The sequence below is a fragment of the Tripterygium wilfordii genome, chromosome 7 (genome assembly GCF_013401445.1).
Source record: "Tripterygium wilfordii isolate XIE 37 chromosome 7, ASM1340144v1, whole genome shotgun sequence".
Classification (NCBI taxonomy): Eukaryota; Viridiplantae; Streptophyta; class Magnoliopsida; order Celastrales; family Celastraceae; genus Tripterygium; species Tripterygium wilfordii.
In genome coordinates this window covers 15,516,383-15,531,526 of record NC_052238.1, presented here as the reverse complement: position 1 = coordinate 15,531,526, position 15,144 = coordinate 15,516,383, and the positions used below count along the sequence as shown (strand labels likewise).

At 37.5% G+C, this 15,144-nt stretch overlaps 2 protein-coding genes across 3 annotated transcripts; both read left to right on the top strand.

The window, feature by feature from the left end:
- The first annotated feature begins 169 nt into the window (after positions 1-169).
- Positions 170-6,738, top strand: LOC120001963 (phosphatidylinositol/phosphatidylcholine transfer protein SFH8-like). 2 transcript variants are annotated; one of them, XM_038850491.1, is made up of 15 exons: positions 170-450; positions 534-697; positions 1,487-1,790; positions 2,299-2,398; positions 2,528-2,794; positions 2,915-2,992; positions 3,119-3,220; positions 3,342-3,391; positions 3,514-3,613; positions 3,946-4,044; positions 4,171-4,287; positions 4,727-4,859; positions 5,391-5,791; positions 6,027-6,101; positions 6,347-6,738. In XM_038850491.1, the coding sequence occupies exons 2-15, from the start codon at positions 664-666 to the stop codon at positions 6,365-6,367; spliced, it is 1,881 nt and encodes a 626-aa protein (XP_038706419.1). In that variant the 5' UTR covers positions 170-450; positions 534-663; the 3' UTR covers positions 6,368-6,738. The 2 variants fall into 2 exon arrangements, with proteins under 2 accessions (XP_038706419.1, XP_038706420.1); XM_038850492.1 differs by having other exon boundaries at positions 172-450; positions 4,174-4,287.
- Positions 6,739-7,120: 382 nt separating this feature from the next.
- On the top strand, positions 7,121-12,057 carry LOC120001964 (diaminopimelate decarboxylase 2, chloroplastic-like). The gene is made up of 8 exons (XM_038850494.1): positions 7,121-7,664; positions 8,088-8,262; positions 9,087-9,236; positions 9,530-9,691; positions 10,141-10,326; positions 11,098-11,220; positions 11,296-11,385; positions 11,657-12,057. The coding sequence occupies exons 1-8, from the start codon at positions 7,153-7,155 to the stop codon at positions 11,735-11,737; spliced, it is 1,479 nt and encodes a 492-aa protein (XP_038706422.1). The 5' UTR covers positions 7,121-7,152; the 3' UTR covers positions 11,738-12,057.
- Positions 12,058-15,144: the final 3,087 nt, after the last annotated feature.

The following is a 15,144-nucleotide window of genomic DNA, read 5'->3' as shown; positions in this document are numbered from 1 at the left end:
TTTTGGAGTAATGTGCAAAAAGACAAAAATAAAACAAAACCAGAGTACCAGACCCATCATTACTCAATTACAAAGCCCCACCATCGTCCTCTATGTCCTCTCTCTACTATTTAGTATATTTACACCTACCGCCGGCAGATTCCTTTTCTGCTGCATCCTCCCTTTTTGACTGCCACGTGGCAACCCCGACAGTCTTGGACTATGGGCCCTAGACTCCTCGTTTTCGGCGTCCAACTATTCACCTATAAACCCTTACTTCCCCCGCTCTCTCCGATCTCCAATTTCGCCGTCGTTTAATCCGGCGAATTTAATTTATTTAATTTAATCTGATTTTATCATATATCCGTTAGACGAAAAGAAATTCGCAGATCGGTTGGAATTCTCGTGTCAGATGAATTAATGTCCGCCTGATCTTCCCTGTGACCGACATTATATTATTCTCTCCGTCTGGTACATTTTATTTTTGTCAATTCCTTTCTGTTTTTGTAAATATTTATTTTTCTTCGTATAACCTAATTTTGCTTGAATTCAAGGATTTCTGTTGGGGTTTTGTGATTGGGATGCGAGGCGCTTTGAGAGGGTCTAAGCTGTTGCATTGTCGGTCTTGTTGATTGATTAGCTGGATTTATCCACAAAGTTTCAGCTTTCTTGCCGAATTCCGATATGTCAGGCCCGCTGGATCGTTTCGCGAGGCCTTGTGAGTTGACCTCGTCCTCTGAAAGCTTGATGGATTTTTTTTTTTGTTTATATGAATTGCGTTGTTGTTCTTGAATGCTTTGATTCTATTTTTTTAGGGTTTTACTTTTGGATTCAGTTTTTTAGTTGATAATTTTGAGTAATTGAGGAAGAATGAAGCTTTTGAGCTACATTGCTCATCAATTCTAGTGCTTCATTTCGTCTTTGCCGTGGAGAACTGATCTACTAAATTGAGTGGGATAGTTTGTTTAGGTTACAGCAGTGAGAGATACCAATTTTGGAATTTGTACTGGCTTAATTTTATATTTTCCATATCAATACTACTTTCGCTCAGCTTGACAGCCCTCAGTTATTTGATACTTTTCCTTCGGTGTCTTGATAACAAAACTCATAGCTCATAGTTTCTTTGAAATCATGAACTGTGTTTCTAGGTTAATTATTTTAGGTCTTTTTGGAATCCACTTCAACTTTCAGTTTTTGTTATTCTTTTTTTTTTTGTTGATGATTTAGTCGGATTTTTCTCTAGTGATAATTTCTTATTTCTGTGAAAACAATTCTTAGAGGTTTTGATTTTTGAAGCTTTTGGAACATTTTCACCGCCCTTTTCTTTTTCTTGATAAAAGTTGAGTTTTTAGTGGTGTAAAATATGTTAATATGTCGTTGGAAATTTAGTGCATGTGATATTGAACTGAAAATGTAGTTTGTAGCACGTGTTCCATTGCCCAGATCGCTAACCAACCATCTGTTCTTCGTTATTTTTGCAATCATTTGATGTTTTGATATATCACAGGCTTTGAGGGTTTCTCTGGTAGTGATGAAAGGAAAGAAAGAAAATCTGACTTTGAGAACTCAGAGGACGAGAGGCGAACAAGGATTGGATCTTTGAAAAAGAAGGCAATAAATGCGTCTACTAAATTCAAGCATTCTCTCAAGAAGAAGAGCAGCAGAAGAAAAAGTGATGGCCGAGTGAGCTCTGTTTCAATTGAGGATATTCGTGATATTGAGGAGCTGCAGGCGGTTGATGCATTCCGACGGACATTGCTTATGGATGAGCTACTGCTAGAAAGACATGATGATTATCATATGATGTTGAGGTCTATCAATCTTTGTTTCGTTTTTTTCCCTGAACTTTTATGCATACAACAACTTGCCTGAGTTCTTTATTTTTGGATTTTTTTTGCATTATGATGTAATAATTACAAACCACCTCATTAGAGAAACAGCCATGTTTTGGTTTTTTGAGGCCCCCCATTTTCAGTTGGGAACTTAGCACCATTATGATTAACCAGGGCAGATAATTTTCATCTGCTTATTTTACTGATGAAATATTCTTGTCAATTATTACGTAGGTTTTCAAACATTAAACACATTTGCTTTATTTCAAGTCTAGTTTTATGGTAAGATTAAACTGGTATAATACTATAATAGTTTCTAATATGACTGATATCCTCTTCGTTTTTGTCTTGGGGTCTTTTTCATTCTCACTCATGATAATTGTAATGGGCATTGCCATCGTCAATAGAGTTACAGAAATAACTCGATCTTGTCATGAACATTATGATTGCATAGCAGCAGCCTTTGTAAGCCTTTAACATCTTGCAGGTTCTTGAAGGCGAGAAAGTTTGATATTGAGAAAGCTAAGCACATGTGGGCTGACATGCTTCAATGGAGGAAGGAGTTTGGCACTGACACTATTGAGGAGGTAACTACATTCTAGGATTGCAAATATTGCTGTGATGCTCGACCTTTTGTCTATTTATTTATTAGATGCAATTTCTTTCTTCTTTTTTCCTGCATTTTTCATGTGTTTATACCATGTTCATGGTGCCAGGATTTTGAGTTCCAAGAGAAGATTGAAGTTGTAAAGCATTACCCACATGGTTACCATGGCGTGGATAAGGAGGGAAGGCCTATTTACATTGAAAGACTCGGGAAAGTTGATCCAAACAAGCTTATGCATGTTACGACAATGGATCGATATATTAAATACCATGTGCAGGAGTTTGAGAGGGCAATGGCTGTGAAGTTTCCGGCTTGTACCATTGCTGCAAAGAGGCATATTGACTCAAGCACAACAATTTTAGATGTTCAAGGCGTGGTGGGTTGTGTTTTTTTTTTTTTTTTTTTAATCCCTGTGCTGTAGATACCATCTGTGAATATAGATGCAAGTGGCATGACTAATCACGTGGCACTTCATTTTGTTTTTGGGATTCTTTAGGGCTTAAAGAACTTGACTAAGTCTGCACGGGAACTTATCATGCGGCTACAGAAAATAGATGGTGATAATTACCCTGAGGTTTGTAATCATAAAACTGTTGAAATTGCATACTCTGTAAATTGTTTCACTTTTTGTGTTATTGACATATAGAGGGAAATAAACTAATACCATACAGCTGACATGATTTTTTTTTACATTCTGCAGACTCTCTTTCAGATGTTCATCATCAATGCTGGTCCTGGATTTAGGCTTCTCTGGAATACCATAAAGACTTTTCTAGATCCCAAAACAACTTCCAAGATTCATGTAAGTCTAAAATGGTTTCTTTCTTTACTGCAGAACATTGTTTATGGCTTTGTTGGGCTTGATGTCTCTCTTTTCTTTTCTTTTTTACTGATGTGCATTTGTTTGTTTGGACTTAATTTAGGTTCTTGGTAACAAGTACCATAGCAAATTGCTTGAGATTATTGATGCTAGGTAATTGGGATACCATCTGTGTATGATGCGAATGCTTTTATCAATTTCTGCTAGATTTTCTGTCTTTATATTTATTCAAGTCATACTTGCACTAATGTGTTTCAAATTTGCAATCTATGAAGTGAGTTGCCAGAATTTCTAGGCGGTACTTGTACCTGTGCTGATCAGGGAGGTTGCCTTCAGTCTGATAAAGGGCCTTGGAAAAATCCAGAAATATTGAAGGTTATCTTCTGACTTTTGTAATTCTCAAGTTGCAGTTGTAGGGTTACTTTTCTGTCACTATCGTTGTTATTGGTCTAAAATTTAGAAATGGCCTCTCTTTAGTGCATGTGTAAAACTTCATATTTCATATTTGTCCTATCAAAATCTTGACATAGTGAGAGTGTTGCTCTGCCTTCTGATGCTGAAAACAAGCTGTTAGATTTTGGTATTTGTTCCTTTCTCCCTCTTTCCTTTGTTGTGTTGTATTCCTTTGTATCTAAAGACAGGGGTTTAAATCCCCATTGAACAATCAGGAAACCTAAGCAACAATTGTTTGATGTATTTGAATGCAGATGGTATTACATGGTGGAGCACGACGTGCTAGGCAGGTTGTAAAAGTTCTAAACAGTGAGGGGAAGGTTGTTGCTTATGCCAAGCCACAGTATCCAAAGGTAAGACCACCTGAGTTTTACTTTTGGCCATTCAAAAAAGACTTTCGGAATGTTATGGGTTCCTATATCTACATGTTTGTTCCTTGTCAAGATTGTCACATTATTGTGTTTGTTACTGTCTTGAAGCAGTTAAAAGGTAGTGATACCTCCACTGCTGAGTCAGGATCCGAAGCAGAAGATATTGCTTCTCCAAAAGCAATGAGGAGTTATTCACATCTTCGGTTGACTCCTGTTCGTGAAGAGGTAGGTTTTAATCTCGTATTATGTTCTCCATATTAATTCGAAATAAAGTGATAAATTGAGAATGTTTCAGATAATATTACCTTCGAGGAGTATTATGTGTTTATGATCTTGAGGAGCCTTTTTACTCTTTCGAGTTCTGCTTTAGAATGTGGAATTGTTTTCTGTGAATTGTCGAACATAGAACTTCTTTTGGTTCATTTTTTGTAGTTTGGGATTGAAGTTGCACGCACTCTTGTTGAGCCACTTTTGCTCCATTTGACCATGCATTTTGTCTTTCTCCTCCAACTGTTGAATCTCACCACAATATTTTATTTACATAACTTGGAAAGAAAATTATTTAACACTAGTATTCAAGAGAAGATGTGATTTCCATATAGGCATTCAAATGAATCATATATTTGTGCAAGTTTTTCGTCAATTTCATTTCTTGATTTTGCAGGCTAAGGTAGTTGGAAAGGCAAGCTATGCTGGTAGTTTCTCAGGCTATGATGAATATGTCCCAATGGTTGACAAACCGGTTGACGCTGGTTGGAAAAAGCAGGCACCCATCCAGAGGACCTCTACCTCCAAAGGTTAGCAAGTCTGTTCTTTTTTTTCCCGTGCTTTTATAATTTACTTTAAATCATGAGGTGTCTTATTTCTTGCGATTGTTATGTTACTTAAACAGTGCCAAACAAATATGGAACCCTCTTTATAACTTGATCGTGTTCCTGGATCCCCTGATTTTATACCAGCATTTTTTTATTTACCGAACTGCATTTTATCTCTTTTTTCTTTGGATGAGTTAGTCATTGCTGGGCCAAAGTCTATCCATCCAACAGTTGTTTTGTCTCAATCTCTATAGCTAATTTATGGAGTCATTTCTGCTCATTCTTCATCCTGGGAGAATCAGACAAATCAACAAGGCTTCATGTCACAAGATTAGCCTAAGATTGTTACAGTTGAGTCCATGTATTTACTCATCATGTTTGAAATGATTTTCATATAATTGGTTATGCCTTCTGCTAGATATGCGTAATGCTACTCTGCAGTGCTGGATGCAGATGCCTTCAAAGCTTCTTGATTTGTTCATTTGATTAGCCTAAAATGCTATGTCAATGCAGGGATAGTTTTCCCACAAGATACTCAAAAGACTCCAGAAGGAATTCGTGCTCGGATTGCTATAGCACTAATGGCCTTCTTCATGATGCTTCTGACTTTCTTCCGCACAGTGTCATTCCGTGTCACTAAGAAGCTTCCAGGAACGTCTTCAGCTCATGAACAAACTATTCCTGGACCTGCCTCTGATACAACACAGGAGGAATTCCGCCCCCCTTCACCAACTCCAGGATTTTCAGAGGCCGAACTCCTTTCCAATGTGCTGAAAAGGTTTGCTGAACTAGAGGAGAAAGTTGATGTACTTCAAGCAAAGCCATCAGAGATGCCTTGCGAGAAGGAGGAGTTGCTTAATGCTGCTATTTGCCGTGTTGATGGTCTGGAAGCAGAGCTGATTGCTACTAAAAAGGTACAGTTTCGTAATTCCTGGGTTATATTTATGTTTCAGGAAATCACCATCTTCATCATTATCCAAGCCTTAATCCTTGTCATCATTTAAGATTGATTGGGAAACAATAATAACAATTATTTTGAGCCTAATTTGTTGATTTCTTGTTTTCCGTTCAATCCGTGGTCTAAAGCTTCACTCACCATTTATTTGTCAATAGCTATAGCCACTGAATTATGTGCTTGTTTCTGAGCAGGCACTATATGAGGCTTTAATGAGGCAAGAAGAGCTGCTTGCTTACATAGACAGTCAAGAACAAGCCAAATTCCGGGTAGGTGGATTGATCTACTTTATTTTATTTATACAGGTAAATAACATTTGTGCACAATGCTCCCGGTAGAAGCGGGGTTTGGTACATGCAAGATGTATGTAGAACTTATCCCTCACATAATATGTTGTACTCTTACAACTCTACAACTTCCTAGGCCACATGTTCACATGTACTTATATTTTTCCTTATATGTAATAAAAACTTTAAGATACATATGGCTAACATTTTTTTTTACTGCACATCAGAAAAAGAAGTTTTGCTGGTAGATGTTTGCTCAGTGGAGAGAGACGGCCAAGACTAATTGGCTTGAAACTGGAATGCCATTGCATCCCCGAGAGCCCGGCATACGATCACTTGTTGATCTTGTCATTGAACATCTACTATTTCAAACAACATAATTTCCTGCAGATTGTGAGGGATTTGAAATCTTAATGCAAGGAGTTGTTTGTTGAAAATACGTGTATGGTTTCAGTTTAATACTGCGTTTGTAATTACTTTAACTGATGAGTTCTATTGGGAATTTAGAGACCTTCATGTGATCATATTAAACTACCTTGAGATGCTGTTGTGGTTTCTTTGCAATGCTGAAGCTTGAATAATGTTCAGGTAGAGGCAATAGAGATGAATAAACTATTGTGTGTGAGATCTCTTATTCTCATCTAAACAATTCAGTGACGTAAATGTAGCTGTTTACCTAGTGCACATCCGGAAGATAATGACATAACCTTTTGATTTAGGTTTTTTTCTATTTTTTTTTACATGGATGTAACCGATTAGTAGGTTATTGTTGGTTTTTTTTTTTTTTGGTTAGTTTTCATTAACATATATTTTATGATAATTGATATGGGAATTGATTCGGTTTGACACAGTTTTTTTTAAAATAAAATTTAGAAAACGGGGAGTATTATGCACATGTTGAAAATATGGTCATTTTATATAATTAAGTAACACATAATTCAATGGATTTTTTGCTTACTACACTATAAAGACAACGTCAGCCCCTTGTACTATTCAGTCCACTTGCACCAGTCAAGGAGTCCCACCTCAATCAATGGCGGCTACAAACCATCTTCTGTCTCACTCTCCTTTCCTCCCGAAAACCCTAACACACCAGCAGCACCAATTTACCCAAAACCCATTTTCCAGAATCTCCATTTTACCACTCAGAAACACCAAAATCCCCTCCAAGTCTCTCCTCTGTATCAAAGCAGTCCTCTCACAAGAAAGCACAAAAACCCAAAACCCCCAACAGACGGCATCGTTCCAACACTGCTTCACCAAATCCTCAGATGGATACCTTTACTGTGAGGGCCTTAAAGTGGAAGATGTCATGGAGACTGTTGAGAGAAGGCCGTTCTACTTGTACAGTAAGCCCCAGATTACTAGGAATTATGAGGCCTATGAGGAGGCTCTTGAGGGGTTGAACTCGATCATTGGTTACGCTATTAAGGCCAATAACAATTTGAAGATCTTGGAGCACTTGAGGCAACTGGGTTCTGGTGCGGTATTGGTCAGTGGGAATGAGCTGAGATTGGCTCTCCATGCCGGGTTTGATCCTAAAAGGTATGGTTTTTGTACACACGGGCATTGTTTTGCCCAGATACATAGGGTTTTTTTTTTTTGCGAGACGGGATTTGTTTTTCACTTTTTTAGTTTGAACTGAATAAACATGTTGAAACATCCTGCTTTTAATAGAAATACATCATACATCTATGAAATGTAGGTATTTAATTTATTCAGAGCCTTGCCTCTGGTAACTTCTCAATAAGGTTTTTGCATCCTAGGCCAGGTGATGTTTCAAGTTTCAAGCTTTGGGCAATTTAGTAGCAATGCTGGAATCTTTATTTGGAATTTAAGCATTCCTTCCGCAGGATATATCCATTTGCATTTGATTTTTCGCTGTTGTTACAAGAAGGTGATTGATTTTTTCTTGTCTAGTTGTTTGGTTTGCCTTATATGGTTTCAATTCAATGCTTCATTGAACAGGTGTATTTTTAATGGAAATGGAAAACTGTTGGAGGAATTAGTTTTGGCTGCCCAAGAAGGTGTTTTAGTTAATGTGGATAGTGAATTTGACTTGGAGAATATTGTGGGAGCTGCAAAAATTGCCGGAAAGAAGGTTAATGTTTTACTACGAATCAACCCGGATGTGGATCCTCAGGTAGGTTTTAGCCTGAGTATAACATATATCAATGTTGGACTACAAAAGGCTTGGGGGAGTTAGATTATCTTGAATGTTAATTTGCATGTTGATGGAAAAGCTAGGGTTTTCTTTTGTCTTAGTAGTCATTTTTAGCTTAATAATCTATGATAAAGATGTTATAAGTGTTGCTTGATGAACAGCATAATCTTTGTGAATTTGTTGAGCTCTAGGATGAGTTAAGTTCAAACTTTTTTTTTTTTGTATTATAAATGTTCTTGGGCACTCATAAGTTATTTTGTGGTAAGGTTGTCTTAGATGGTGTCTGGTGGACATCTCATTAACGATATTGTGTATGGTTTTCCTGTTAATTAACTATTTACAGGCAGGAAAAAAATTTGTGATGGCATGGGACAAGAAAGTAGCGTTGCGCCTCATGATCTCTTACATACCATAGTCGGAAAATCTAACTTCATTGCCCATGTAGCACTGTGCTCTAAAATTAATGTATATCTATCAGCGTTATCGTGGTATTATCCCTCTGATCACTTTCTCAAACTCCACAACCTTACCCATCTTAATTTAGATTAGATTCTTAATCCACGGTAAGAAAACCTATGTCAGATATATATGCATATTTGTATGTATATATTTATCCACGGTGTTCATACACTGTAGGAATCTTTGAATAATTTAATCAGGATGATAGGTAATTGAAACTTGGAGCTCGGTCTGTCCTTTCCTTGATATTTTGGGTTCCTAACATTCCAGTGTAAGCTTCCACATTTCAATTCATTGTCTTACATGTTGACATACTTCTCATGTTAGTGTACAAATTATCTTAGGTTCACCCTTATGTTGCTACTGGCAACAAGAACTCTAAGTTCGGGATTAGAAATGAGAAGCTGCAGTGGTTTCTGGATGCTGTGAAGGCACATCCCAATGAGTTGAAGCTTGTGGGGGCTCATTGCCATCTTGGTTCAACCATTACCAAGGTAAGATATGGGTATATGATTATATATATAAACACACACACACACACACACATGTTTTCACTTGTGAGTAGGAGCTCACAGTTATGAACTCTACGAGATGGACTGGAAGTTGCCCCTTAACTCATTGGTGTTAGTTTGAAGTGTTAAAATATACTTATATTTAGTTACTTTGTTCGCCTCTGGGCCTTGTTAAACTGTGCAGCTTCCTATGTACCTGTGTTAGCTGTGAGTTTTCTAGCTTGCAAGCTTATCATATTAACTTTAAAGGTCAAACACTTTTTCATGGGTTTCAGGTGGACATTTTCAGGGATGCAGCAGTTCTTATGGTCAACTACATTGACGAAATACGAGCCCAGGGCTTTGAAATTGATTACTTGAATATTGGAGGTGGTTTGGGCATAGATTATTATCATGCTGGTGCTGTGCTTCCCACACCTAGAGATCTCATTAACACTGTGAGGATCATAATTCAAAATCTTGGTTTATAGTTTCTGGCATGAATGCATTTGGTGCACATGTTCATGATCTCATTATTTAGTTTGTCATTACAGAAATAATGACTCTTGATAGATAACGAATAGCATACTTTTGTTAGTCTCCATCTCTATTGCAAAGCTCTTTGGAAGCCCAAATACAATTCAAGGACTTCTTTCTCAAAAGATATTTATTCAGGCTTCAACACATTACTCATTTATCGTTCTTGGATGTCTAGTGGACTTATAATTGTAACGCCTATGTTGATTTTGGAAAGTGAATTCTTAAAGGATTTGAATCACTGAGATAATAGTTTCACAATGTTTAATATCTTTTTCGCAATGCTTAAATCATCCCACATGCACAGGCAGACCTGTACTTAGTCAATATAGAGATTCTTTGAACATCTACCCGTTTTTGGTTGGCATAGGTTCGAGAATTGGTCCTTTCACGAGATCTCAATCTCATCATTGAACCAGGGAGGTCACTCATTGCAAATACTTGCTGCCTTGTCAACCGTGTTACTGGAGTCAAAACTAATGGAACGAAAAATTTTGTTGTGATTGATGGTAGCATGGCTGAACTCATTCGTCCTAGTCTTTATGATGCTTATCAAGTGAGTATCCTGAATTTATCAGCTGCTTTGCTAATAAAACCTGATCATGTCTAAACCTGACAAGAATGTTTTTATTGGTGATCATAATATCGTACTTTTGTATTATTCTCTTTTGCTTCTTAAACAACTTGCAATTTCACTTGCCAGTGTTCCTTATAAATGTGTTTGTGTTTTAATTGTTAAGAATGCTTGTATTCTTCTTCTTCTTCTTCTTATTTTTTTGCTAAACTCGAAATTCCATGCCATTATCAGATCCTTTTTATTCCTTTTTTTTTTGCATCATAGGCGTACTTCAAAGCATAGTTTATGTGCTGTTAAAGTGAACTGTCCGAGTGTTGTCAGTTAAATTATTAATTACTTGATAGGTATGTTTTTTCCTTTTTGGGTAGAATGGAACATAGAGTGAATCTATCAGATTATCTTTGTGAACATTCATGTGGGCAGTACTGTCTAAACGTTCTTTTCTTGCTGGGCTTGGTCGTTACCTGAGGCAGTGGATTCTACCAGTACCTGAAGTGATTTTCATTTGATGTTACCTGGCTACTCTTTTTTTCTCTTTCCTTTTGAGGAATATGGTTACAACGTTACATTGCACACTTGTTGGAATTCGACTCCCCAATGTTCTCATAGTTTAGGAGGCAATAAATTGTGTTGGTAATCATTTGTGTCTTTAATGAATGACTTCTAACATTCTGCCTGAATGTTACACTGTTTCTTTGATAGCTTTGTCCCTAAATAGATCAAAATTGATTTGTTAGTTCTTGGTTGTAGCACATTGAACTGGTATCTCCTGCGCCAGAAGATGCTGAAGTTTCAACTTTTGATGTGGTGGGACCTGTCTGCGAATCTGCAGATTTCTTGGGAAAGGAAAGAGAACTTCTAACCCCAGCAAAGGTAATGTGCTTGGCCTTTTGGTGGGATAGTTGGGACAATTCCTCACAGCCTCTAATCAAGAATTTTGCTTTGCAGGGCTCTGGCTTGGTTGTGCATGACGCAGGCGCTTACTGCATGAGCATGGCATCAACGTACAATCTAAAGATGCGCCCCCCTGAGTACTGGGTATGGAGCTTTCTCTCTTCCCTCACATTTTCCATGCAAATGCAACTAGAGTGATTGATTACTTGCCTAGCTATTCGATTTAGTTACTTGCTGGAATTTTTCCTCTCTCTCTTTATCCATTGTATCTTGTTCGCCAACCCACCCTTTCCAAACTCCGAGTGCTTCACATTGAAGATTGTTAGTTTTAGGAATTGATGTAGTTTTGTTTCCCGAACCGGAACAATTTCTTGACAGAAAATTAATCTTTTGGCATTGAAATACTTGTTTTTAGGTTGAAGATGATGGATCAATCGCCAAAATCCGGCATGCTGAGACGTTTGAAGATCACCTTCGATTCTTTAAGGACCTGTGATTGAGATGTTTTCCAGTTATTCCGGTGCAGGTCGGGGAAATTGAAAATGACACTTAAATGGATGGTTCGTTTCCCTACTGTTTATTCTGTATTTGAATGTTTGAACTCGATTTTACGCATTGACCACTGTTTGATTATCTTTTAAAACTTTAGAAATTATTAAAGAAGAGTTGGGAAAGTTTTTACTTATTGAAGCTCCACACTCCTACATAATCCTCCGAAGGGTGTGTTGTACATCACAATTGCACTCCAATGTTTACTCTTACAATTTTTGTTTCTCAAAATGACTGGATATTGGAAGAGATTGTGCTTTTGGGGTATGTTGTGTATTGCTAATGTAAGTGGATATATCTACTTGGTTGAAAATGATTGTGATGGTGGATCATAGGTTCATTTGAGTAATTGTAACTTTCTTTCTCACATTTTCCTTGAATCTTAGCAACAAGAGTGAAAGCATTCTTAGTGCTCAGACTTCTGTGATTTGAGTTGATCATTGATTGGCCTTCTGGGTTGTATAGTTTAGGATGTCCTTTCCATTAAAGCAGCTTCAATGAAACCAAACTACCCTGGTCCAAACCACTCAACCTACCTTTGCTTTGAATCTTTGTGAACAGAAATTGTCTCTGTCTTGTTTTAATGAAACTGTCCTCACTTAGGCAGGCCTTGATTGCCTATCTATGGTGAAAGTTGTATGCAGGTTCAGTGACCCAACTTGGACTTAGGGAGTACAGTACCCGAGGTCGGGAGTTTGAACCAACCAATTGAGATATTTCTTTGTAGAATCCTGGGTCTGTGGGCTAGTTCCACTTCTGGACTCCTACCCGCATAGGCTTTTACCCAGTCTTATTTATCACTAGTGTAGTGCTAGTTGTTCTGGCGATCTGAGGTTACGTTCACTTAGTTGTTCAAATGTCAAAAGGCATGATGGCTGAGTAGTTCCAAAATAGAAAAAGGTCCACTGACATTGGGCCACCTCTTTTAGTGTTATAGATCAGATCTGGACCACCTATTAAATGGATATACTAGCTTGCAACCACATTCATCACCTCAATCTCATAATGTGTTGACTTTTTTGTGTGGTTTGGTGTAACTGTATGTAATTGCAGGTGTTTGCTTGATTTTTTTAGGAAAGAAATGAGTTTGGGGCAGTTATAGTTGGACAAGAATAGTGTGGGATAAGTGGGGGAAGTGAAGGAGAGATGTGATAATTCATGAGGCTCACTCACTCACACATTACTACTTACTCTGGTGGAGATTGCTTACTATCTGTTCACTTGCATGCTTTCTTAAGGATTGACAATGACTTGTGTTTTTTGTTAGGATTTGAATAAATAAACCCCCTATTTTAAACCCCTTCCTTAGATTGTCATGTCATGTCCCCTCTTTCTCTTTTTCTTTTTCTTTTTCTTTTTTGGGTATATGTCATGTCCCATCTCTCACACACACATATATATTACGTACATATATATATATATATAGATATATACATATACATTTATTAATTTAAATGCTTTGATTTTGATTAATATGTTTGGTTTTTTTTAATTATTAATTTTCTTTTTAATTTTGTGTAAAGAAAAGAGAAATTATATATTTTTTGATATTAATTTCATAATTTTGTAAGACATAGACAATAATTTATTCAAGCACATGAATAAAAGTTTTGGATGAAGATTTGATGAATCCATATGAGTGCATGTACGCATTTAATCGTTCCGCATACGGAGTCGCCCATGCAGCTGCACAAGTATGCCTACAGTGAACACATTCAGGTGTGATGGGAGGCATTAGATAATTCTTTGTAGTGATGGCAACTCGTTGATAGGGTGATAGAGGAGCTGTACGTAGTGGTAGATATGTCCAACTCTCAACATGATGAAGAACATGCAATATGACATTATATGCAGAAGCAATCAATAGACCCATGTTTGGCATTGTCACTCAGTGCTCAAATGGTGCTGCAACATCATCTCGAAAAAAGTTCTGTGAGTGTTTAACACTGTATACCCTCTCTTCACCGCCAAGTATTTCAACATATTGTTTTCAAAATGCGTCCAACTCTACCATCAGGTTATACCAAACATGGGGCCATTCATCTTCCCCATGACCAAGACACACAGCTATCGATCGAAAGCCGCAATTTCCATCAACTTTTACATCTTGTACGTCCCTAATGTAAGGATGCAGTATAACTGGAAACTGATCAATGTAGGATCGTAAAGAGTAGTTTTCCTTTCTTACCATCGAACTTCCCTGTGTAGAGAGAGATTGAGTATTGTAAATTGAGGAGCAACTGTGTCTCTCTGGTTCATAAGATTGGAAAAATCGTACTAAAAAATCTTCGATTCGGGGCATCCGGATGAGGAACTGTGTCTGTGAGGCTCCCGAGGCTGAACAAAATCACTCCCATCAATGACATATGCTGTTGGATTGCTACGAGTGTTGGTGTTCTTTGTGGACGGACGCCCTCTAGTGTTGGTCTTCACAGTCGGTTCTCTCAGAGGGTTTCTTGCTCTGAGGTCAATGACATTTGTGATTGACCCGATCTCTCAGAGGTCTTGTGCTTCTTGCGTGCATTATATATGGTTCTGATGGTGCTCACGTTGTTCGGATCTCGCTTTTTCAACTCCGCCAATATGTCCCGTGACTTGGCATTTTGTGCAGACATGTCAACCATAATTTGAATTTCAGATTCAGAAAGCCGACGGGGGTATGGATGTCCTTCCATATATAATGCAAGATCATGATTATGCTCCGCACACACCACCTCCAACATCCTATCATCGTCTAGCTTCATTTTCCTCCCTCTGAATTTGAACGGACATTCTATTTTTTTGGTGCCAGTCTGTTTCATTGAGGGTTTCTTGCTCTGGTAATTGCCACCGCGATCACATTTGAATTGTAATCTGTGTTTTTAACCGAACCCATCAATATTTTATCTATAAATGATGATGATATATCCCAATTTGTGTCCGGTTTGTTGAACCCACTAGATCATCGATTGTCGCGATTTGAACACCTGATAATGTATTAGTTCTTATTAGAAATTTACAAATATTCGTTCAACATAACAAAAGAGCTCATATTTTGATTGATTAAAGCATTATACCATATCAGTTTCAAATTCACATCTATCGTTAACTTTGATATTATCGACCATCTCGTCCGCATGTTCGTCTTCTTGCTTTATTTCGGCTGAGATAAAATCACCCTACGAACAATATAATTTCCAATGAGTATTTGTAAAAAAACAACAATATAATTTACATCAGTATATGTATTTACCTGTTCACTTGAACAACTTGACAAGTGGTAGTCGAAAATATCACTCAAGTAATCCATATCCACAATAGGTTCACTCTCTTTTTATCTCAAAGACAGACTACTTTGAGGCTCTTTCTCGTTTT